The sequence below is a fragment of the Amblyomma americanum genome, chromosome 5 (assembly GCF_052857255.1).
Source record: "Amblyomma americanum isolate KBUSLIRL-KWMA chromosome 5, ASM5285725v1, whole genome shotgun sequence".
Lineage (NCBI taxonomy): Eukaryota > Metazoa > Arthropoda > Arachnida > Ixodida > Ixodidae > Amblyomma > Amblyomma americanum.
Genome location: NC_135501.1, coordinates 201,932,705 through 201,955,673, shown reverse-complemented (window position 1 = coordinate 201,955,673; position 22,969 = coordinate 201,932,705). Strand labels below are relative to the sequence as shown.

At 46.0% G+C, this 22,969-nt stretch overlaps 4 protein-coding genes across 5 annotated transcripts in view; 3 read left to right on the top strand and 1 right to left on the bottom strand.

Moving 5' to 3' along the window:
• The first annotated feature begins 3,149 nt into the window (after window positions 1-3,149).
• LOC144133431 (V-type proton ATPase subunit e 2-like) lies at window positions 3,150-5,559 on the top strand. Its single transcript, XM_077666524.1, has 3 exons — window positions 3,150-3,371; window positions 3,839-3,886; window positions 3,976-5,559. The coding sequence occupies exons 1-3, from the start codon at window positions 3,274-3,276 to the stop codon at window positions 4,067-4,069; spliced, it is 240 nt and encodes a 79-aa protein (XP_077522650.1). The 5' UTR covers window positions 3,150-3,273; the 3' UTR covers window positions 4,070-5,559.
• Window positions 5,560-5,589: 30 nt separating this feature from the next.
• Window positions 5,590-6,873, top strand: LOC144133430 (V-type proton ATPase subunit e-like). Its single transcript, XM_077666523.1, has 3 exons — window positions 5,590-6,464; window positions 6,608-6,655; window positions 6,727-6,873. Exons 1-3 carry the CDS (start codon window positions 6,367-6,369, stop codon window positions 6,818-6,820), a joined length of 240 nt encoding a protein of 79 aa, XP_077522649.1. The 5' UTR covers window positions 5,590-6,366; the 3' UTR covers window positions 6,821-6,873.
• Window positions 6,874-10,588: 3,715 nt separating this feature from the next.
• LOC144133429 (alpha-ketoglutarate-dependent dioxygenase alkB homolog 4) lies at window positions 10,589-12,951 on the bottom strand. The gene has a single exon (XM_077666522.1). It carries the CDS (start codon window positions 12,829-12,831, stop codon window positions 11,857-11,859), a length of 975 nt encoding a protein of 324 aa, XP_077522648.1. The 5' UTR covers window positions 12,832-12,951; the 3' UTR covers window positions 10,589-11,856.
• A 3,741-nt stretch (window positions 12,952-16,692) lies between these two features.
• Window positions 16,693-22,969, top strand: part of LOC144133427 (RNA-binding protein 25-like) — a 49,442-nt gene continuing 43,165 nt past the window's right edge. For both annotated transcript variants that reach the window (XM_077666521.1, XM_077666520.1), the window contains exons 1-3: window positions 16,693-16,827; window positions 17,409-17,526; window positions 22,281-22,324. In XM_077666521.1, the coding sequence (XP_077522647.1) occupies window positions 17,436-17,526; window positions 22,281-22,324 (135 nt within the window). In that variant the 5' untranslated portion in view covers window positions 16,693-16,827; window positions 17,409-17,435. The remainder of the gene's footprint in view (window positions 16,828-17,408; window positions 17,527-22,280; window positions 22,325-22,969) is intronic.

The following is a 22,969-nucleotide window of genomic DNA, read 5'->3' as shown; positions in this document are numbered from 1 at the left end:
AGCTCGTTTGAACGAAGTGTAGTTCCTTATTTAATTGATATAGCTATATGTTATTTTCCTTGTTATACCAGAGGCAAAGAAGCAAGGAGCTGATTGTTTCCGAATCAAAAACTTGAGAGCAGTGACACTATCTGTATGTAGTAGCATGCAACATTATGATTTTGCGCTGTGGCTGTCTAGGGATAACGAAATAACGGCTACAACGTAGAAATTTCAGTTTCCAATCAATTTTGTTTTAACACCGTTAAACTGTATGTGTCGCCGCGTTCTGAAAAAAATCGCGCTGCATACATAAGCATCCTAACGCAACGTGAGCGCTTCAGTCGGATCGCTTGATTTCCCTGCAGACGCCTCACCACTTGAGCATGGCGTGCTTTCTCAGGACAAGGTAGACTGCGGGCACGTGTACATAGACCTTACTTAAAGTGCACTTACGAACCCAACTTAAAGCGCGGTGGAATAGCACTGCACCCCACGGGAAATGAACTGCAAGACTGTCGCGAGAACATATAGCTGCTGCAGTCGGCGCTACTCGTTTGCGCGTTTTTTCTTCGCCTGTTGTTTTGGAATCATGCAGCGAGAGTCGGTCAAATAGTTCATGTCGCCCAGACCACACACATTCACTAAGCCTTTTGCTCCCGTCATCCATTTCCCTATGCCGAATCATGTTGTGTTTTGTATGCTCTATTGAACTCGTTTTGATCGACATGAGAATAAAAAGGTTTTACGAAAACGGTCTTATGTCAACGTTTGATACCGGACGGCCGCTTTATCGTCACCGTGCAAGAGGACACCAAGGTAAGGCACCTGTGATGTAGAAAATTACGGGTAAAAATAAAACGCCTATAGCTTACGTCAGCTACGCTAATTCACCTGAACATCAGCTTAGTAGGCTTAAAACTGCGCAAATAAAAAAAAGCACATATATAGGTGCGCACGTATTTATCACCCTGAGCCGGCGCCGGCAGGTTCACTCGCCACCACGGAATGCGTTCTTTTGTTGATAGCACAGCATGTTTTAACATGTGTAGAAGTTATACGAACGTATGACGCCGCGTTCTATGGCATTTAATATTCACTTGAAACTATTTCTTAATATGGCAGACATATTTGATTCGAGTAGAAAGACGTCTGGTAAGTTGTGTCAGTCTTGCCCGGTCACGTTGGCATGCTTAGAATAGCGTGTGCTAAAAGTCGCATGATTTTTCATTGCATCATGCATATGTCATAAGCTGTTTCATGAGGTAGCACATGATCGCGGAGCTTGTCTGGAAAGAAGCAGCCGCAAGCGGGCTACTAACAATGACACGCAGCGAGATTGAGAAGGGACGCGGCAAAGAAAAGTGTTTTCGTTATTTATAAATGGGATATTTAACCAAACTTAGTGCAAATTAATATGAAACTGCTGTGCTAATTTCAGTAATGCGTTTTATTTTGAGCTCTACCTGGTACAGTTCTTATGTAATTATAATTAATATCCTCGTCAAGTTACCCCCCGGTCTCGAATAATTAAGTAAGAACAGCGGAATTTTTTTTTATGCCAGCGTGTTCACTAAGCCGTTCTGTATGATGAAGCTATTAGTTCTTTGTTTTTAGATGCTCAGTATTTATGCGTGCATAGCTACATAAAAACGTTTCTTACAAAAATAACTAACATACTATTGCACGCATAGGGGAAAAAAATCGAGGGATTTATTATACTCCTCAACGTCTCAGCAATCGTTCGCGCCTCAAATAGAACCATTCTATTTTCATTCGTTACGAATTCATTACGAAGGGGTGAGTAATGCCAATCGCAGGAAATGTGGAATATCAGAAAACGAACCTTCAAGTTTATACCCTCGTTTATGACCTCTTCGCCATCGCTTTGGTCAAAGAAATGCGGCACTGAAATCAACGAAACCTCTGATCTCTCTTCTTCGTAGCCCCTCGATTTCGCACTGCGCGACACGTGTGTCAGCTGATCGTGAGCGCATGTCCGCTTCGCCGAACCAACGCCAGCGCTTCCCCCCTCTACTGACCCGAAGTAAAACCATTCCGGCTAGTGCACAATGTCAAAGACTGATTATTTTATTCAATGTATCGCATATAAATCAACGGCAGAAACGTTTTGTTTACACACAGTGGCGAACTAGTTCCCTGAATACGCGAATACGCCGTGAGTGGCCAATGCGAGCTAGTGTACTTCGAGAAATTATTAATTTGAAATAATCAACCACTGTGTTTCGCAAAAACTGAACACGCGCCTACAAGCCTTGAAAACAGCGCTCAACAACCCTCCGCAACGCCACTCCCTGGCCTCTTGCCTACCGCGTCCTCGCTAGCAACTGCAGCGCCACCTTTTTTGTTTGCAAACATGCAGGAGGTCTACAAGAAGTTTCACCCCCTGCTTACAGCATGGCTTACAGCCATAGAAGGAAAAAAACTGAGGAGGGAGCACACGGCGACAGCCTCGAAGCCTAGTCACAAAAAGTAAAAGCGCATAAAAAAGAAGAGAGTCGGTTCCTCCGTGATCGCGCCACATGATAGCGTGCGGTAATATCTAGCCCCGCGGGGCGCGCGCATGCGCGGACTAGCGCGGCAGACTGACTGTAGATCAACCTCCTTGATGTAGACGCCCGCGCCACGGGCCGCACAGACACGCGCACTAAAACATACCAACACCAAGGACTAACAAGGCGGGACTAACTGGAAAGCGAAAAAAGGGGGAAGCAGCGGCTTCACGAGCGCTTGGCGCCGCGCTCCCTCCTCAGTTTTTTTTTTCTCTATGCTTGCAGCGATAAGCACACGTCGAGAACCACAGCACCATCTCCATGCACAAGACGGTCGAGGGTGGAAGCGGCGCCACGTTTCAAATGGCAGTCACTGCAACAGACTGCAGCGCACGTGCAGCACGAGCGGTGCGCCTAGCTTTTCTCTAGGTGCAGACTGGTGCAGACCCACCGACCTACTCTAGTCACTGCTAGGGACAGACCCAGAGCAGTACGTTGACGCCACGTCCGGTTGAGAACGAGGGCGAAGCCGAAGCTACAAACGTCACAGGAGAGAATTCTCTCGGTGAAGGGCAAGGAGGGGAGGAGAAAGAAAAAAATAAAAAAAAGCTCTCCGCGTTTTCGTCGCTAGGCGACGGCCACGCATGCGCAGAAGAGGTTCCCTCTGGAAGATGCGGTAGAAAGCCTTTCTGTTTTCTACCCGGCATCCGCCAGAGAGGGGTGAAATAGGTGCCATCAGGGCCGCTGGTTTGGAACGAAGGCATCGCGAAACCAGCGCACAATGGGTGCTTCTGCAACTCCAGTCACCTTGTTCACACTCTTCTGGCTTGCTGTGGGCGCCGTTGCTCCGTGGTTCGTGCCGAAGGGAAACAACCGCGGGTGAAGCCCCTTTACATTCCTGAACATGGGCTAAAAGCGCTCTTTGCATGCTTCGTCCCACCAATTGTGTTCAGTAGACAGGAAGCTAAGAGCGCGAGGTGACCGCTTCCACGCCCGTCTGGTTGGCTTGTGAGCGCGTGAGGCTAGTGCACGCTTGTGGGCGCCGTCGCCTCGCGCTCGTAGCTCCATCCACTCCAAACACTTGCGTGTAGCGTGCCCTGGTCGCTCCCGATAGGTGTGCCTGGTCCGCGAATGGTGCACGCTGACAAAACCACCGGCGGAATGTGTGTGTGTGTGTGTTTTAAATCTTAGAGAAAGAAATGTGGCACCAGTGCGGTCGCTTGTGCGTGGCAACACGTTTTTAGGCCGCTTACTTTGCAGTCAGATGACTTGGAATGCATCGAGCAGATATCGTTGTTGCATTCTACCCTAATTGTCCTCACCTTGCCACTGCCTTTTGGCTGCAGGCTGATCCAGACTATGATTTCGACCACTGCCGCCATGTGTTACACATTGTGAGTTGTACTCTGCACGTTTTTTTTTTTTTGTACATAATTCGATCATTCATTTTGTAGCAACACTGACTGCTGTGGTTTTCTTTCAGCTGGCTGTGCGCCTACATGTCACAAATGAATCCCCTGATTGGACCTCTTCTGAACAACAAGACCGTAATCATCATGCGACATGAATGGATGTAGAGTTGCTAACCTGCTGGTGGACCTTGCATGCTCCGACTGCTTTATCATTTCTGGCTGTTGGTCGGCATTGGTTGGTTCATGTTACTGCTGTGAAAGTGCACGGAGTGGCAATCACATTATGTTGCAGTAGGGCCACCGCAGTGGCCTCTTGCCCTTTACTCAGGTGCCTTCTGTTCGTATTATTGCAGTGCAGCAAGATTATTTCTTTGCCTCTAACGTGTTGTGATATGTTACCCAACTTATCTGAGTCGCTTTCTAGCCAACGAAGACGTGAGCAAGAAGCAGACACTGGACAGACATGGACGTAAGCAGAGGATAGGGACATACGTAATGAAAGGGGCAGGGGCAGCCCCAGTGAAGCCATAGATAATAGAAAAAGCAAATGGACCTAGTGAGCCGCTCTTCATAGGAAACAAGAGAAGTCAGAGTAGACTGTTGGTAATTACCAGGGCTCCCTTGCAGGGCTTGAGTGACTGACATCTGTACATGTCTTTGAGACACAAGTCTTTCTCATGGATGTATTTTATTGTTGTTCAACGTTGAGTAATATGTGTTCAGTCTGCATTTCTTTCACTTGGATTTCTTTGTGTAACCAGCAGTCTTTTGGAAGTATGACCAGTGCAATTCTGGAAGTGGTTTCATGGCTTCTTGACAAGGTTATCGTGCACAGTTTCTTAACCCTTTAAGGCCCATTGTGCACAATTGTGTACACAGCAAACTTGCAGCTCTTTCTGAGAGTGTTACATCTAGCAATGATTTCATTGTTCGAGTCAAATTTAGCATCCTTCTTGTTGGAAATAAGATGTTTTTGTGCCATGTAGCAAACGCAGTAAATAATATTTCACAAAACAGTGACCTGGGCAGCATTTCGTCTGCCATTTTTATGCAGACTGATTTTGCTGCCAGTGATAACATTGATTTTGTGTAATGTCGAGTGTAATGTGCATCCTTGAAGCACCGAGTGATTCCACAATCCCTCGGGTGCATACTTGCCAAATCCGGGCATTTTGATGGTATTATTTCTGACCAATCTGACTCTTTGTATGGAATTTTGCCCGGTCATGTAAAAACATATCTGCTGGTCTTTCGTGCTGGAAAATAAGAAATTCCCTTTTTTGATGCTTAAATATACTATTTAGGCTGGAAAATAATTGTCTTCGATCAAAACAAAAAATGGCACCTGAAAAGATTGTGATGCATTTTAAAGGCTTCAAGTGTAATGAGTCATTTTGGTATGTTTGACTGATGAGTTAATCTTATAGGGGTTAATTAATGTGGTTCAAAAGGTGTGCCATCTCTTTACTCCCAGAGTGTTCACAGTTTTCGATTACTTTTATTTCCCATGCCTGCATGCTTTTTTGGTCACAAACATTCCTGTGTGTTGTGGGAAGTGCAGAGAAAGAAATTAAGCATGTCAATTAACCCAAGAGGATCTAGCAGAACTTTTTGCTGGGCTAGTTGGTCCATTCTGACAATAGTGAAAACAGCGCTAAGGAAGAAGCCGGAAGGCGAAACGAGGAAGTGACAGGAAAGAGCGCTGTTCCTGTCACTTCCTTGTTTCGCCTTCCGGCTTCTTCCTTAGCGCTGTTTTCACTATTGTCAACCCAAGAGGATACTGAACTCGTGGTCAAAGCTGACAAAATTTTCAACTTGGTGCCCTTGCAATACCATTTTGGCATATGAATGCTGGTAATCTGTAGTCCCCAGTGCATGCAAGTTGTGTTTGTCTGTTTGGATCTGGTTGAATTTTTGAAGATAAAATGTGTGTGTGTACCATGATTCCGTTGCATGTTTAAGAGCCCCAGACGGTCATAACTAATTTACCAGAACTGGCTACCCAGAATGCAAATCCACTCGTTCACATTCTCGGTGACAAGTCACTGATGAATTGTGAATACATTCCCAGCGTTGTCTTCATATTACTGCATTTTTGCTGCTGTGTGGGACGGCCACCTGTATGATTTCACACAATTTTCTGCTCATTACAACCTGTATTTATTTTTTGTGTGCATTCGGTATATTGCGAATATTTATTGACGACAGCTCATTTTGGTTGTTGCAGCCTTTGCTTCGTTACATTGACACTCGCCCGACGACCGCGATTCTAGTCGCAATTAGTCATTTTTTTTTATGCGTTGTGCCACCATATATGTGTTGCAACATGGCATGCGAACAATAAAATGGTAGCAACAATGGTCATCCGCTGTGTGGCTGCGAACGGACGCGATACGGAGCCCGTTCCAATAGGGCCCTTATCTGGAGATCGACGCCCGCTGCACGGCCAACTGTGCGGATAGATGGGTCCGAGTGACATCCCACTGATCATGAACTCCGCTTTCTGGTTCATTTTCGGAGCTGTGCTGCCATGGTTTGTTCCTAAAGGCGAGAACAGGGGGTGAGTATGCATTCCTGCAGCCCTGCGGGAAAGCGGCTCTTGTCACGTGCTTCGTGTAGCCTACAAGCACCAGTCGAAGCGCTCATCAGCATCGCAATAGCTCGGGCAAAAGAAATTAATGACGTCAACTTTGCTCATTCCAGGGTAATTCAAGCCATCATGGTGATTACGGCAGTTTGCTGTTATACCTTGTAAGTCAGCAGTGCGCGAACTGAGTTCAAATTAGAAGCTTCCACTGAGTGTCGCCTTTTGATCGTTGCAGCTGGCTCGGCCCGTTCATGATGCAGTACCACCCACTCATTGGGCCTCAACTGGATACTGTCACAGCTCACATGATGTACGAGGAATGGAAATGACTTCACTCTTTACGGGCAGCGGCGTTGGCAAATAAATCTCGGTGGTATTTACATTTGGTTTAGACTCGGTCTGTGCGCACGACGTCGTGATCTTGAACTGGAAAAGGTATGCACACGACGCGACCTTAGCGCCCTCAGCGGCAGCGGCGGCGCGCGCTCGAAGAATGTTCGGCTGACATCCCTTTACTGTTGAAGAATGTTTGGCTCCGCCGCCGGAACGCCGTGCTCGTGCCGTATTGCTCAAAATCAACTGACACGCCTTACAACAGCAATATACTCCGACCCTAATCGTCGTCGGGCTGACTCGCGCGCGGAACTCGATCTTAGTTTGGTGCTCCTTATCACATTTAACAGTAGTCATAGACTGTACGACAGCAGCTTATAACTGTTTTTCTAGCAGTGCTACATTCTCTATTCGGCGAAGTGGCTGCCTGCCTGAAGTAACAGTGCTACTGAAGTTTTGAAGACTGTCACGGAAGCGGGCGAGAATCATGGCGCTGACCGCACCCGCTATCGATTATAGTATATATCGCCAGCATGGGCAGCGGTAGCGGCACACAACGCCGAGCCGTCCGGCCGCCAATTTGAGTAACGTGACTACGACGAGAAAGCTGTCTCCGCGACCGTCTGCGAGCCATGTTTGACGCCGGAGCATGCGCCGCCACCGCCGCTGAGGGCGCTAAGGTCGCGTCGTGCGCATACCTTTTCCGGTTCAAGATCACGACGTCGTGCGCACAGACCGAGTCTTTGGTTTATTCGGCCATGGATCCACGGAGCTTACGGCGGTTGTCACTTACAGGGGCGGAGCTTCCCCCTTCCACGTGACCTGGCAGCGAACGCGCGTAATTTGAACTTTGCTGGCGCGTGCCACTGTATTCGAAAATGTAGCAGGTGAGGTACGCTTTGCCGCTTCGCTCTAAATCTGCCCGCATTGCGGTAATTGTTTGCCTGTCTGTTTCTGCCTGTGACATCTGTGATTTCTTCCTGTGACGTAGCCATAGAGTCTGAAAATGACTCGCTAAAACTCGGTTGATTATGCATTGGTCAAATTTGATACCCGTAAGTGCTTACTGCATTCAGTTTTGATGGCATTACCCTTACTACCATTTGCAACGTACCACAACACATGCGCCCGAAAAATGCGTAATATCGACCCCATCGGTATTGGCTGCCGTTTTCCTATAATTCCCTCAAACACACCAAAAACCTTCAGACACTACTTGCTTTCTTTTACAAAAAAAGAAAAGCAAGTTTTCCTACAAAAAATCTATTGTAAAATTCACTAATTTGTATTAAGTAAAGTACAGTAACTAGTAGAAGACTAGATGAATTTTGGAAAAATTGCATCGTGACTGCTGACTCTCAACACATATCCTGGGTTCAGTGATCGATCATTTCATTGACCTAGTCGTCGAGCAGAACAGCATGATACAAAACAACTGATTTCGCTTTTCAGACTTTTCGCTTTTTACTGCCAGCTTTGGCATAGCAAGTCACTACTTGTAGTGAGAACACTACATCACTGTGTACAACTCGGTCAAGTTGCACTGTTGCATGTAGCACTAGCTAACAAAACGCAAAGTATGCGCTCTTTCATTTTGTACAACAGGCGTCTCTCATATAAACAATGCTGCAAGAGCAAAAGCATCAAGACAATGTTGAGAGTAGGGTTACGATAATCAATGCTGACTGGCTGTGGCCTTGATAGGCAGGGTGCACAGTGTTCACCCGTTGGTCATCCCTGCATGCTAATAGAATAAGTGTTGTGCGTGTGTGCGTGGTTCAAGCTGTTGTGGAGATTATGTGCTGCAGAATTGTATGGATTGGTGGAGGCCAGCAACCTGGCGTTAGAAAGGCAGCAAGCACCAGAAGCCAAACACTGGCAGCAGCAAAGTGCGCCACCCCCAAAAGGGATACCTGATCTGGCTGTGATCCCGAATAGGGCCTGCCTGGTCTAGCACAAAAGGAGGTCGACTTCATAGCCGTGGCTTTCCAGGAACTGGTGGTGGCCTGTTGCCTTCTTTGGATGGAAAGGAATGTACAAAAGAGCAAAGAACAATCTACAGGTAGAAGCAATATGAAAGGGAACATGGGAGCGCATGGCTGCCATGTGTTGCAAAGCACTGCCGCCGACAGTCGACAAGAATGGGCGGCACCAGGTGCATGGTTACTGGGGCATGTGCTTGGTGCCACCCATTCTTGTGGGCTGCTGGCGGCAGTGCTCCGCGAAGTGCGGCGACCATGCGCTCCCGTGTTCCCTTTCATGTTGCTTCAACCTGTACACCGGCCAAGAGGCCACTGCCCATGCAGGACTGTGAGACAGGTGCCTCCAGGGAAGCATGTAGAACAAGCGACAGGGACAACGGAGATGGGTGCTATGATGAGAGACCACACAGTGCAAAAGCTGTGTAAAGAGTTGTGAATAAATTTTGTAATTATCTGTAACCATGTGTCTTCTGATGGTCTGGCTTAACCACAAGGAGGAACAGACAAGAACCTGACTCAGGGTGTTGCTTCCAGAGCAGAAGCCGAGAAGAAAGCAAGAATTCGAGTTAAGCAAACAGCAAAAGCTATGCGGGGTGTTGGGAAGTCTAGTCTCCCAGGCTGTAAGTCTTTAATTGATGAAGTTTAATGTAGTCACTGTGTTTGTCCCATGTTCCTTTGCTGTGTATGTGTCCCTTTTTGAAAAAAATGAATGGTTTTTGAGGAAAGGAAATGGTGCAGTATCTGTCTCTCATTTTCGTGAACACCTGGACTGGGCTGTAAGGGAAGAGATAAAGGAGGGAGTGAGAGAAGAAAAGAAAAAAGAGGTGCTGTAGTGGAGGCCTTCGGAATAATTTCCACCACCTGGGAATCTTTAGCGTGCACTGACACTACGCAGCACACGGGCGCCTTTTGTGTTTTGCCTTCATCAAAACGCGGCCAGGTTATTAGCCAAGCGCCTTAACCACTGAGCCACCACAGCGGGGCCCTCTTTACAGACAAATTTTCATTTGAAGCATGTACCACCTACCCCAAGAACTCCTTGGAGGTAGCTTTAGTGGGTTAATTCCCAAATATGCAGAATTGGTCAGTCTTGACTTTGCATTCATAGATCCTTGGAAGTCCTCATACCACTACTGGCGCAGTGGTGCAGCGATGGCGCTGCAATACCAGGTGCTGCCATAGGCGGGGCTTACGCGACCGTGGCTGCTCCTCCCGGGCAATTCCTCGTGACCAGTCATTAATTTAACTGCCACCTGCCACGGTGGTAAGTTTGCGATGACGCCTCAAGGTCACGTGGTCTAAGTTGCCTACCCTGGTTGTTTCTCCGACGATTTTTTGCTCACAGCGCAGACGCTGACGACGGCAGACTTTCTGCACAACAGAAGTTTTAACGCTATTGCGTTAATAAATGAAAATGCTACATTGAAACGAAAAGTTTGTAGTGTTCCTTTCACAGGAGCACATAACTTTTTGACATAATCTTCACAAGTGGTGATGCATTTCTGCTTCTCGTGTGTGCATCTCTGCATGCCATTGTAGATCGAAGAGTGTGGCTGCCTTGTGTCGCACACTTCATGGCATAAACCTGGCGTCATCGAACTTGTGGCAAAGAATGAAGAAAGATTTGGAAGGCATGTGCTTTGTGTCCGAAGAAGAGGTCACCATTGCATTTTGCCTATGGCGTTTTCAATGGCAGCACTCGTCCTTCTACCATGGTATTCAGACTAGTGTACCGATGATGAAACTACTGTGCCATTGCATGCACCCTTAAGAAAGAAGACATTGTCAAATTTTGACTTTAATGAACCACCTTTGAAAGCCATCAAATAATAAAAAGTTACAAACCAAGAGGCAAAAAAACTGGAAACTCCTCACAGACAGTATATCCTTTACCTGCTGCGGTGGCTCAGTGGCTTTGGTTGCTGATATTAAGGCCACAGTTCTAGGTTTGTTCTGAGCTGTGGCGGCCATATTCTGATGGAGACGAAATACAAAACCACCTGTGCACTGCGTTCTGTCGGCACACATTAAAGGGCCCCAGGTGGTCTAAAATAATCTGGAACCCTCCAATCCCTTATACTTCAGAAAGCCCCATTTGCTTCAGGACATTAAAACCCCGCAATCCAGTGTATCCTTAATATCCCTGGAAAAATTCATTCAGGGCAACATAACTTGAAAGTGCCCAAACAATTGAAAGGCACTTCTCTTTACTGGCAAAGAGGTGCTTCAGGGCTCCTTTAAACTGAACAATGCACAGTAGCCAATAAAACTTGCATTTCAGCACTCAAGTGGAATACGGCACACACTGGCACATGAGAAACCATCACACTTGTCATGGCAGAGGTGGCAACTCCTTATTTTGTCAATAAAATGGATGAGTACAGTTCATATCCTTTTAAAACACTGATAATAAAGTTGCAGAATGCACTCAGCTAAGCTTCGCTGAGCATGATAACTCTAGTTCACAATGAATATAGCTACATTCACTATAGAAGAATAGCAAATGCATAAACTCTTCATGGTATGATATGGCTGGCAAAACAGCATTGTGGCATTCTCAGCCTATTTGCATACTTGGCATCAATAGCTTTTTGGCATTCGTGCGTGCCATTACGAGTATACTCAGCAAGAGTTCAGCGTCTGCGGACTCAAAATAGTCAAGGCACTGCATAAGCATCACTTACGCACTACAGCATTACATGCTGAGTCACCATGGTGCACTTTCAGATAGCACTGACTATGTAAGCTGTAGGTCTTCATTAGAGTGAGCATGCGGGGGCTGTTGCTGCATTTCTGCCATCGGCATTCAAGTCTAAACGTCGAAAAGGTTTATCAGGCTTGCTGCATCTTGGACTAGATATAAGCTACATACATACCAAGGAGGCACATAACCTAAGGAGAGTTTTGTCACTCGCGTGTTGACAATAACGAGCCTAAAACTAAGATGTCATCGCACGCAAGCATTCTATGCACAGTGAGCTACTATGTTCACAGAAGGAAAATAAAAGAAAAAGAGAGGAGCTGAAACGCAGCAAGTGCATGACCACTCTTCACACACGCAACTTAGAAATTTCCAGCAGTTGCGCGCCAAACTCGCACGAGGCGCCCCCTTCGAGGAACTCCTCGGACAGTTCGCGCACTGTCATGGCGATCCTACGGCTGGTTATGTCTTCCCTCAGGATCGAATGGTGCCACTTGTAACGGGCGTCGCCGTACAACACTACCATGGAACGCCGGGGCAACGCGACCTGCACGGCGCACAACCGAGGCGGAGTCCGCAACGATATGGAGTCCTTAAAGTCGTCGCTCCACGACTTGCACACGTTTTTGTCATGTGAGACGGCGACGACCTCGCAATCGCCGCCTGGCCCGGCCAGGCGATTAGCGGGAGTCGACGGTTCGTCGATGAGGTCTTCGTCGGTGAGCATCCAGTGCTGCTCGGGCCTGGACAACGTCAGCACCGTGTCGGACAGGAGGTTAAAGGTGACGAGCCGCGGACCCCAGAGCCACCAGTCGTCGTAGTGAGGGTCTATGCACGATCCACGCTTGGGGCTGTAGTCGAGATTGCACAGCTCGACCGCTTCGAAGTCGGACACGACGGGACACCGGGCCATCTTCTGCTCGACGCTTGTAAAATATGCCGGCAGGCCCGCAAACTCGCCGACTCTGACGCGTTTTTTCTTGAAGTTGACGCGCGGCCCGAAGTCCTGTTTAAGACGGCCCGACTGAGATCCGACCCACTCACGAGTGTCGATCGCCTCGGCGAGGCTCGCTTCCTCTTCGTGTGTGAGGAACTCCTCGTAGATTTCGATGCCCGGTATCTTGAGCGGCGGCAAGTAGCCGCTACTGTTCTGGGCTCCTTCCGTCGACGCATTTAACCAGCCGGGCCAACAGAGCCGGCAGTCGGCACACAACGTGAACGGGTGTCGCACCTTACGTTTGGAAATAGCGTGCTTGCTGGGCTCCTTGACCCCTTCGCAAGTGAGGCAGGACCTCACGCCCTTGCAAGAACACTTAGGTTCCATCGTCGTGGTTAGAGTTGTTTGGGTGCAGACAGCGTGTTTGACATACGTTTCAAAAAAACCATAGAGCTACTACTGAAAAATACAGTTATGGGCGCCGCCATATTGGTCTTTTCAGGCTATTTCGACGCCAGACGGCAACGACAGCTTGGAGCCGAAACCGACACAACGAAAGAAAAATTTAATCATATATTATTTACCACTTTTTGGCGCAATTCACATGTTTTTCTATGTTTTCTAATGTGATGCGATCATTTCAAAGAAAAGGCACTCAAATTTGGTGTGTGTATTCTTTAAGAAGGGGCAAAACAGCGCAACGAGCAAGGACGACAGAAAGAAAGACAATACACGCGCTGAATACTAGAGGGGTAGCAGTTTCCTCCTGGACTCCGGTTGACTCTGCAACAAACAGTGACCATTTCCCACCCGCTTTTGACATTGTGTGTCCGATGACTTCTATCGGCGGATTCAGTTGCACCCTAGTCGATTACAACAAGTTCAAAAGTTCACTCAGTTCAGAACTACACTGCCGAATTTGTCTCAGGAGAGCAGGGTGTTAGGCTTATGCTCTCTTTTAGATCGGGTACGGAGGCAATCAGAGTTTACAGTGTGCGATAGCATAGGCACTTCTCTGAGCCCTTGGTGGAATGCAGAATGTTCAAAGGATTATAGGCGGCGCAAAGCAGCCTGGAAGAAACTTATCCATATTCAATGTCCCCGGAATTGGATCGATAAGTTTCTTGCAGCTACCTTCAAGCGCACAGTCGCTAGGGCAAAAGAAAAATATGATGAAGAGAATTATGACCATCTATCAAAATCTAATAACAGACAAGCCTTGTTTCGCTTTCTGAGGTCAAGGAACAGGCTGCCACCGCCTCACAACATTCCATCTAATGTGCTGACTCCAGTAGTGCTTGCCAGGTCATTATAAGAAATTGGCAAAGGCTTGGAACACCGTTTTTCGGCTGCGCTCTCTCGCCCACAACTGCTTGGGAAACACTATGATGATTTCCTTAATGTCTCGGTTTCTGAGCTCTCCCAGGTGATAAATCGGTTACCTTCTGCAGCTCCTGGTCCTGACCGTGTAACCTCTGCGATGATTAAAATACTGTTCGACGAATCCCCCAATGCTATATTGGAGCTGGTAAATTACTCTATAAGAACCCCATGGATCCCGGATGTATGGCGTGTTTCCAAAATTATCCCGGTGCTTAAAAAGCCAAGCGAAGGGTTGGTCTTAGACAACATTCGACCAATTTCATTGACATCGAATCTGGTGAAATTGGTTGAACGCGTGCTGTATGGACGAATCATGCCCATTATTACTGAAAAGGGACTACTTAACCCCTGCCAGATTGGTTTCAAGCCTGGGTGCTCTGTATGGTGTGCGCATACTGACCTCGAAAGCCGTGTCCGACTAGCGCGCCGGCGTCGACAGTATGCTGCGCTGGTAACTCTAGACATCTCGAAAGCATATGACAGTGTCGAACATGGGCCTCTGATGTACAGACTACGGGCTCTGGGCTTACCAAGTTATTTTGTGGAATGGGTGTCAGCTTTCCTGGCTGACAGAGAATTTTATTGTTGTCAACGCGGAGTTTCTACAAGGAAATTTCATCAATCTAGAGGTGTGCCTCAAGGTGCAGTTCTCTCCCCTGTTCTATTCAACCTCTTACTCAGTTCGATTCCGACTTCCCCTGACGTGACTACGTACGTGTATGCAGACGATATAGCTTTCTCTGCTGCTGCGAGTGATTTACATTCTGTGTATATGGTTTTACAGTCATATTTAAATTCCCTTGACCGATGGTTATCTGAATTACACTTAAGTCTTAATGTAAACAAGTGCGGCTTTGTTACCTTTTCCGGTTACTCAACAGGTACACATTTCATTGTCTTATCGTCATTATGTCATTCCTCAGGTATGTTCCCTAAAGTATCTCGGGGTAACTTATGACTCCTCTCTCTCTTGGCGGTCACATATAGATCAGGTTGCTGCGAAAGGGATTCGGGCGGTAGGCCTTCTGCGAAGGATGAGTAGCCCTCGCTGCGGTATGCGCAGACATGCTCTTCTGCTGATTTACAAAATGTATATCCGGCCAATCTTGCAATTCGGTTGCGTTTTGTTTTCTGGAGCAGCTGCATACAAACTGCGCCCACTTCTGCTCTTGGAGTGAGAAGCTCTGCGCCTGTGTTTGGGTCTCCCTAAATACGTGGCAAACAAATATGTTTTGTATCTGGAAGCGCGGGTGCCGTCTCTTACTGCAAGGTTTCGCCTTTTGACAGTACAAACGTTTTTAAAGTTTTGCGACTCGGGGCAGCATGCATCCGAGTTGATCTTCCTAGGGCAGCGAGCGGAGTTCTTGGGTGTCGGATGGTCTCGCCTTCAAACTCCCCAAATCTGTTTCGTTGAATCTTTGCTGGGCCCACTCAACGTGCGAATACCTGAAATTGTTCCGGTGCGGTCCATCCCCGCAACTGTGTCTATCATCTACGATGACATTTATCCATGTAATGCAAAATTACTGCCTTTCTCATGGTTAAATGGTATGTACTTGCAGGGTTATTTGTCGACCTTCAGCTCACATGTTGCAATTGCGACTGATGCCTCGGTGTGTGCAGAAAAGGCAGGTGTAGGTATTTACTCCCAGTCCCTTGACTGGTCTTTTTCTCTCCGTCTCCAAGATTTCACTCCTATCTATCTGGCTGAGTTTCTAGCAGTGGTTCTCGCTCTGCGCAAGGTACCAATTTCTTTGTCAGCAGTAATAATAATTACGGACTCTTTATCTTTATGCACTTCCCTCTCGGCGTCCACTGAATCGCCGCTCTTTCGGATACTAAAATTCCTGATCCCTCCACACATCACATCAATTCGATTTCTTTGGGTTCCTGGGCACAGGGGTCTTCTATTAAATGAATCAGCTGATGTTTTAGCGAAGGCAGCCCTGAGTGGACCGATTGTTGACCCGCTTCCAACAACTGCTTACATCACGGCGGCACGCTTTCGACGGTACACTGTAATGAACGAATTGGGCGCATCAGCGCTTACTTCCTTGGACGACTTCCAGCACCTACTGTGAGAAGCTCAGTCTGGCGATCGCGCAATGTTGAAGTTTCCTTCACGAGGCTTCGTTGCCGGGTGCCGCAACTAAGTTTTTACCTCTACAGGCCTGGTCTGGCGATCTCCCCATTGTGTCCGTATTGTGCGGAGCCGGAAACAATAGAGCACTTTCTTCTTTTTTGCCGTCGCTACTCATCGATTAGGATAGGCGACTATTAGAAGTTCCAATACAGAATCTCAGTTTGCGCCTGTCTTCTGCGGTTGTTCTGTCTCTTGGCGCTTCTATGCTTGACCATACCAATGGGAATGTTTGCTCTGCCGTTCAAAATTATCTCCTAGAATCAAAACGTCTCCCATCATGAGCTTTCGTCCTGCCCATCCCATTATCAGCTTCTGTATTTCGGTTTTTACAACCACTTATAGTAATCCCTACCCCTTCTTTGCCTAAATTTTAGTTTGTATGACCCCCCTAACCTCCTGCAACCACCTCGGCTACGGAAACTGTGCGATCCAAATTTTGGTAGGTCATCCCATGCTTGCCACATATGCAACTGGTCAGTTAAATAGTCACCGCCTGGTTATGGCCAATCCCCCTTGTGGGTATGTGCCATTGTGTGAGGTCAATAACAACAACAACTACCAGTTGAAAGTAGTCTTCCTAATCAAACAACCAACTAGTCCAAATTTCCACTCTAAAGGTGCGTCGCGATGTTGGCGATGTGCTGAGTAGCGCGAACTGCACGCTTGATGGCGCCAGCAGTCAATTTAGATCACTGTTGTCCGCGCAGAGACGCGCCATTTGAGGCCAACATGCATCCATTACTTATATGAGAGCTGTGTTGTATGTACATTTCATCAATTATCGTATGTGCATATTTCGTGTATTTTCTACGCGTTAAAGATTCTTTATAAGCCGACCGACACCAAACGTAACCACGGTGAGTTTTTGCGCTATCTGGGAGAAAGTACTGCTACCGAATCCTTGTCTGCTTATACGACATTCCGCCGCAAACTTGTGCGTTCCAGATAAGGCTTAGCTCTACTGCTTCGTGGGATCAATCGCTCTTTTCAGCTCATTCCAACGTTGTTTAATCTGTTAAAGGGCGGTTTTAGACTTTTTTGCGGATTATAGACGGTTATCGGTCTCCTTCTGTTATATGAGCGAAACTAGTGTTGATTTTGGCTACGCTAGGCTGAGCGTCGGACACGTAACATCTTGTGCGCTCTTGTTTTGTGGCCTTGCGCAAAGTGTTGCGCTGCGTTTAGCCTGTAGTAAAGTAGTAGTAAATAGCCTGTAGTAACGGTACTCCCTTCGAATAGCCGTCTCTTTCAACTGCTTCCGCTCACGAATTCCACAGCACATTTGCCGGTTTCCCAGGCGACTGCCCATTTAACTGTGCACGTCTCGATAGTTTCGGTGCGTGTTGCCACTTTTCGCAGCGCTTAACTTGGCGCAGTTCGTTCTCACCGTAAAGTGCTGTTTGACAGTAACCCTTGTGTCCTCCTCTTTCGTTTTTAGGAGTACCGACTAGTACTTCGGGAAGACATGGCTTTCCCACCCCATAGACCGCCACTGGGCATGCCTGGCATGCCCGTACCGCCCATGTTAGCACCACCCTACACAATGCCTCACATGGGTAAGAATCGCGTGTTGTTTTAGGTTCCATGGGGGATTTCTCGTTAGCTTCATTCAATCCGCGGCTACTAATGTGCGTCACGGCCGAGCACTGGGTAGCCTGTAAAGCGTTGTTTCGTGCCAAATTCAGCTCCCAGAAGTGGTTTCTAATCTTCGTCGGCCAACAGCGCGAACGACCAATGTTTAAACTTTGCTACCGGGATATGGAGCTGGTACAGGCACACGCTGAGCGTTGTATCAAATGCGTAGTTCACTAGCAGGAGAGCCTTCGTACAGTGGGATCTTTAATTCGAACTGACGTTTTGGTCCTATCAACATCAGATCTATTATAAAGGCTCCCTTGAAATTAAATGTTTGTCCCATCAAGCTTGACTTACTGACAGTTCGACTATGTAGCTTAGTCTTATGTGATCCACTAGTTCGTGGTGATTTGGTGCCATTGTCAGTATCTTAGGGTGTAACTAATGGTTAATCGTTTCACTGTTGGCTCTAGGAGAGAAGGTGCACTTTCGGCGGCCAAAACAAGCACCTCATGCCAAGGACCTCAAAGATATTCAGTTCTGGTGCTTTCATTTCCTTCACGGTGGTGTTGGTGAGGAGCTTGGCGAGGTAGCACCTAAGAAAATGATATTATTGTTTAAGAAATTTGCTATTGTCTTTCTACCCTTAATAGCTTGAATTAGGCAATTGTGCTGTTTGTGACCTGCTTGAATCCTACGAGCTTTTCTTAACAGCTCAGCAAAGGAAGATATTGTTCACTGTTTTCACTTCAGTCACTCTGAGATTCGTTAGTGCTTCAGTTGTCGCTTGCAGTCCCTGTTGTGTTCCTTTTTTTAGTGAAAGGCTGCCTTATTGATCCTCCTTACTGCGTGTTGATCGGGTATATATATACTAATGCTTCTAGTTGAGCCGTATTTCTAACCAACTGTTAATACTTGATGGTCATACACTGCTAATGTTAAACTGTGTTTGCTTGTGAGGTAGCAGTGGACAGATTTCAAGTAGTTTGGTGTGTAACTGTTACAAACTGCATTTACTGACATAATTTGCACACTTTTTTTCTTTAAATTAAGGCTTCAAAAAGGGGGTGTGCAAATTACGTGAAAATTTTCTTACGTCCTAAAAAATGCTACAAAAGTAATAACGTGCAATATACACTATATATTGCTACCTTTACATTGTCCTCCAACACGCACCCCTCACTGGCCAAACAAAAAAGGCACGCGCGCAACTTTTTACGTGGGAAGCCAGGAAAGTGACCGCGGGTGCGAGCGTGCCGGGTAAATGGCGCACAATTTGTGTGCTCGCCACTTGCACCTTTCGCAACCGCACACGGCAATGCAGCCGTGCCGATCTTCCCAAGCCTGCCTTGCATGCACCCGCATATGTGCTGATGGTCTGACACAGCAGAAAGTGCAAAATATGCAGGTAAAAGTGTTTTTTTTTTCATAAATCCGGGTAAAAAGTTGGGAGTGCGCAAATTACTCGTGGGCGCAAAATTTTGTGAGTAAATACGGTAACAGCCCACAGGGACTCCTGAACTTTCTTTTTTAGTATGACATAGTGTGTTTCATTTCTACAAATTATCCTCATGAACAGAAGTCAGTCAGTGACTTCTCTTGGGGCATGATTGGTTTATGCTACTCAAATGGATTGCTTTATGATTGACTATGCAGCCAAGTAGCTTAGCCCCACTGTGCTTTACATTAATAACGTCTTAAAATTGACGGGTTTGTTAGAAATCTGATCCGAGTCCAAGCAGTTGAAGACTGAGGTGGGGGGGGCCACCCCCTCAGAAGAAATGGGGGGGGGGGAACACCTCCCCATCATTCCGAAGCCCTTGACTACCCGCGAGGACAAATTAAAGTCGGCCTGCGTCAATCAGTTACTGCATTCTAATGATGGACTGTCCACTTTCACGGAAACCAGATCTTTTGTGAGCTAAATTAGTCTTAGTCCATGCAATGAAATAGAGCTATCGCCCCCTCCACGCCAAGCAGGCTGCAATGGCGTTATGATGGGTATTCTGTGCCAGTCTCTGAGGCTGGGCCATATTGCCATCCACTTCCAGACAGTGATTGCGGAGTCCTGTTTGTTATATATGTCACAAATTTGAATAGAATGGTGGGGGGGGGGGGGGGGGGGGGGATTCACTTTTAAATGCTGTTTCCATGGCAGTAAAAGTGTCTTTGCTGCCGAACATCAACATAACCACAAAGAACTAAACAGTGATTTTTATTGAGAACAGAAATTAGATGGGGTTGTGTCTCCCTTTAATACTGGAGCACTGCCAGAGATTAACTTAGCAAGCTTCTGTATGGGCACTGTTGTGTTGTGGCTGTATCTGTGTGTTGCCGTTGATAGCTGCTCAACAAGCTGTGCAGAACAGCTTATTTCTGTGGTGTAGCCTGTAGAGAGCATCAGTTTAGTCTGTTTTGAGAGTTTTTACAGTGTAGCTGCATAGCTGCACTGTGGGGCTAAATATATTTAGTAAAAAGTTTGGGTTACATGTGTAACCTAGCATTTTGCTACGGCAAGAATAAATGCGAATCTTAGTTCTGAAGCCATTGCCTGTTTCGCTTCAGGTTGAGAATGCATGCTGGTTAATTATGAACAGTGTATCATTACACTTTGAAATACAAAATAAATGACTGAATAGGATGTTTAGTTTGGTTTCTTAAAACTTGGTTCCCATAAAGTAAAATGTAAAACCATTTATGTGCAAAGGACAAGAAGGACTGAAAGTTTTTCTGCAAGCTCTGTGCCAGTACTTTGGCAATGTGCATGTACAGCTGCGATTTTATTAGCTCGGAAAGCAATTTTCTGAGGTCAGTTCTCATGTTTTGAATTCTTGCTAGTGATACTTTCTTCACCCTTGCTTATAGGTGTGCTTGGTTGTCTCCATTTTGTGTGTTTTCTTTATTACCATGCATTATTGGCCACCTAGATTGGGTTGTGTGGTAAAGGGTCAACTTAGTCAAAGATCCAAACTTGTTTGCAACCACAAAGGTGTTGCTGCATGATACTAGGAAAAATCGCTTGCAAGAGGCAAGCGTCATCATAGTGAAGCGTGCGGTTGCTTTTGTAATGGCATCATTCTTGCTGTGTAGAGAACATGATGTTTGTTTTCTCTGACACCATCATGTGTGCCTTTGCACTGCTGCTAAGGCAGACGACGTTATGAATAATAACTTAGGTTAGTAACCACTGGGACATACGCATGCTGCTTCTCTCTTTGATTGCGTCTTTGCTGTGTGCTCGCACGTTACGTGGACCTTGTACTGCCTTTGTGCAGCGTCTCCTTTGTTCGTTCTAGGTTTAAGTTTCCTTTTTTTTTTTCGAATTATTGACAGTTGTGTTGGGTCTGTTAATATATATTAAGTTTCGATTTTTGTGCTCTGTGGTTGGGCTCACATTATTCTCTTGACAGTTGTGAACTTTTGCATTGCCAGGCTCTGGAATTGAATTTGTTAGCATGGTTCTGGCTCCTAAGTTACCTTTTCATTCTAGCCAATCTTTTCAAGTAAGAAGCATTGGAACTACTTTAAATTTTTTTAACTAATTGGTATCGAACAAAGTCGCAATGAAGGTCACAAAGATTGTGGTGGAGGCTTGAACAAAGCGAAGTTTGCACCTGAGGAGGCTATCTGTAGTGTTCTGTTACCGCTGCATATTGTTCCTGTGCATTTTGGAGGCGCTGTAACTTTACAATTGTATGGCTTCCTTGCTATGAGTGGTAGGTTGCAGAGATGCTTGAAGCAAACGTGTAAAAATGAGCTTTGGTAATGTGCACTTAAAACTCTGAAGATATTTTACGTTGCTTTCTTACATTTAGGTGTGTAAGTCATCAAAGCAGTGAATGCTACTAAATTAACAATAAAGCGCAAATATCTTGTGTTTGATACATAGTAGTTGACGCTGGTAAAATGACCTTGCACCTGATTCATTGCAACTTTGTTGCCACTCGTTTTCCGTGCATGCCCCACTGTATCAATAAAACGCATGGCTTGCATCGCTGAAAGTGCCATATACGGCGCAGCAGATTGTCGTGCTTGGTTTTTGAGGACCATGATATTTCTCTGCACCTCACAGCGCACTTTGCATTTGTAGACCCGTGTGTGACTGCTGGTTAAGCTCTTGAATGTGCCATTTCTAGATAAAGGCATCAGGGTCTCGTACAATGTGGTCGGGAGACGTAAGTGGAAAGTGTTCTTTTGTTAACCTCATTGGTCACCTAGTTCTTGAAGAAAAGCTTACTGCATTCTGTCGTAACCTTTTTTGCAAAGCTGCACGCTTGTGTCTTTGTTTTCTTTTTGTTTTGTCACCCAATTGTAGTGTGCTCTGAACATAGGATGTCTTTGTAAAGTCACATTGTATGTTTTGCTTTATCCCAGGAATGAATTTTTAACACAGTTTTAACCACTTTCTTTGCAAAAGAAAAGTAATTTTTTACTACAAAGGGACTAATAAAACTCTTTAAGAATGTGTAGATTCACTAGAGAAACAGTCCTATTATGTCTTAAGTGCATCCCAGTTGCTTTCATGAGCTGCTTAGAGTTTGCAGTTTCAGTATGCTTTAGTGGTGCAGAGTAATTTCCCTACGAATTTTCAAGCATGCCTCTGACTGCTGCTGTTCTTCACTAGTTTGCTGTGAGACCATCCTGCATGCTTCATTCTAGCTTGACTTTCTTGGCTGTGGTTGAATTGTGTGCCTGTATGGTTGTTAACCGCCCTTATCGCTTTTCTTCTTTTCAGTCCCTGGAGGCATGATACCGATGGCAATGGGTGTGATGCCACCCGTAAGTCCCTGTTTCGTCAGGGTATTTTTCTTTCCCGTTAAGGGGGGGACACTGGTCTTAAGGACCAAAAAACGACCCAGAAATCAATTTTTTTTTTAAATGACATTTTTGGAGCCTATAGCTATCATTCTTCAACTCTACCAGTTTTCTCCTCCAGGAAATGGTATTTTGACAATAATATTAAATTTAGACCACTGTGTCGGCTTAATTTGTTCAGGAGCAGGCGATTTAACACCATGAAAATATTGGATACCTGGTTGTCTTAGTACGTCAGTATCTCAATGTCTAGGACAGATACATGTTATATTGTTTGTTAAGGAAAGCTGAAGGCACAATGTATGCAATAATCGAAGCACAATTGTTCAATCACGCTTCAGGAATTAGTAATTTTGCAAAGTTTATCGATGCATGATATTCACATTTTGAATGCCGCTATTCTAAGTGCTGTAAAATTACTAATGAGGTCGAAATGAAAAAACTGCTTTGATTATTACACTGTTTAACTCACCATACTATGTAGTGTGGTTGTTAAAAATTATTTTTAAATGACTAATTAAAATTAATTATCTCAGGAACTAATGAAATAATTAAAAACGCAATTTCACATTTGAAATCGGTATAAAAAAACTGAGCAACATGATAGTT

Excerpts from the sequence above, each read along its gene's own strand:
- LOC144133431 (XM_077666524.1), top strand. The coding sequence starts at position 3,274 with ATGGGTGCTTCTGCAACTCCAGTCACCTTGTTCACACTCTTCTGGCTT. Across the intron at positions 3,372-3,838 it reads CCGAAGGGAAACAACCGCGG|GCTGATCCAGACTATGATTT; the intron begins GTGAAGCCCCTT and ends TTTTGGCTGCAG. Across the intron at positions 3,887-3,975 it reads GCCGCCATGTGTTACACATT|CTGGCTGTGCGCCTACATGT; the intron begins GTGAGTTGTACT and ends GTTTTCTTTCAG.
- LOC144133430 (XM_077666523.1), top strand. The coding sequence starts at position 6,367 with ATGGGTCCGAGTGACATCCCACTGATCATGAACTCCGCTTTCTGGTTC. Across the intron at positions 6,465-6,607 it reads CCTAAAGGCGAGAACAGGGG|GGTAATTCAAGCCATCATGG; the intron begins GTGAGTATGCAT and ends TGCTCATTCCAG. Across the intron at positions 6,656-6,726 it reads GCAGTTTGCTGTTATACCTT|CTGGCTCGGCCCGTTCATGA; the intron begins GTAAGTCAGCAG and ends TGATCGTTGCAG.
- LOC144133429 (XM_077666522.1), bottom strand. The coding sequence starts at position 12,831 with ATGGAACCTAAGTGTTCTTGCAAGGGCGTGAGGTCCTGCCTCACTTGC.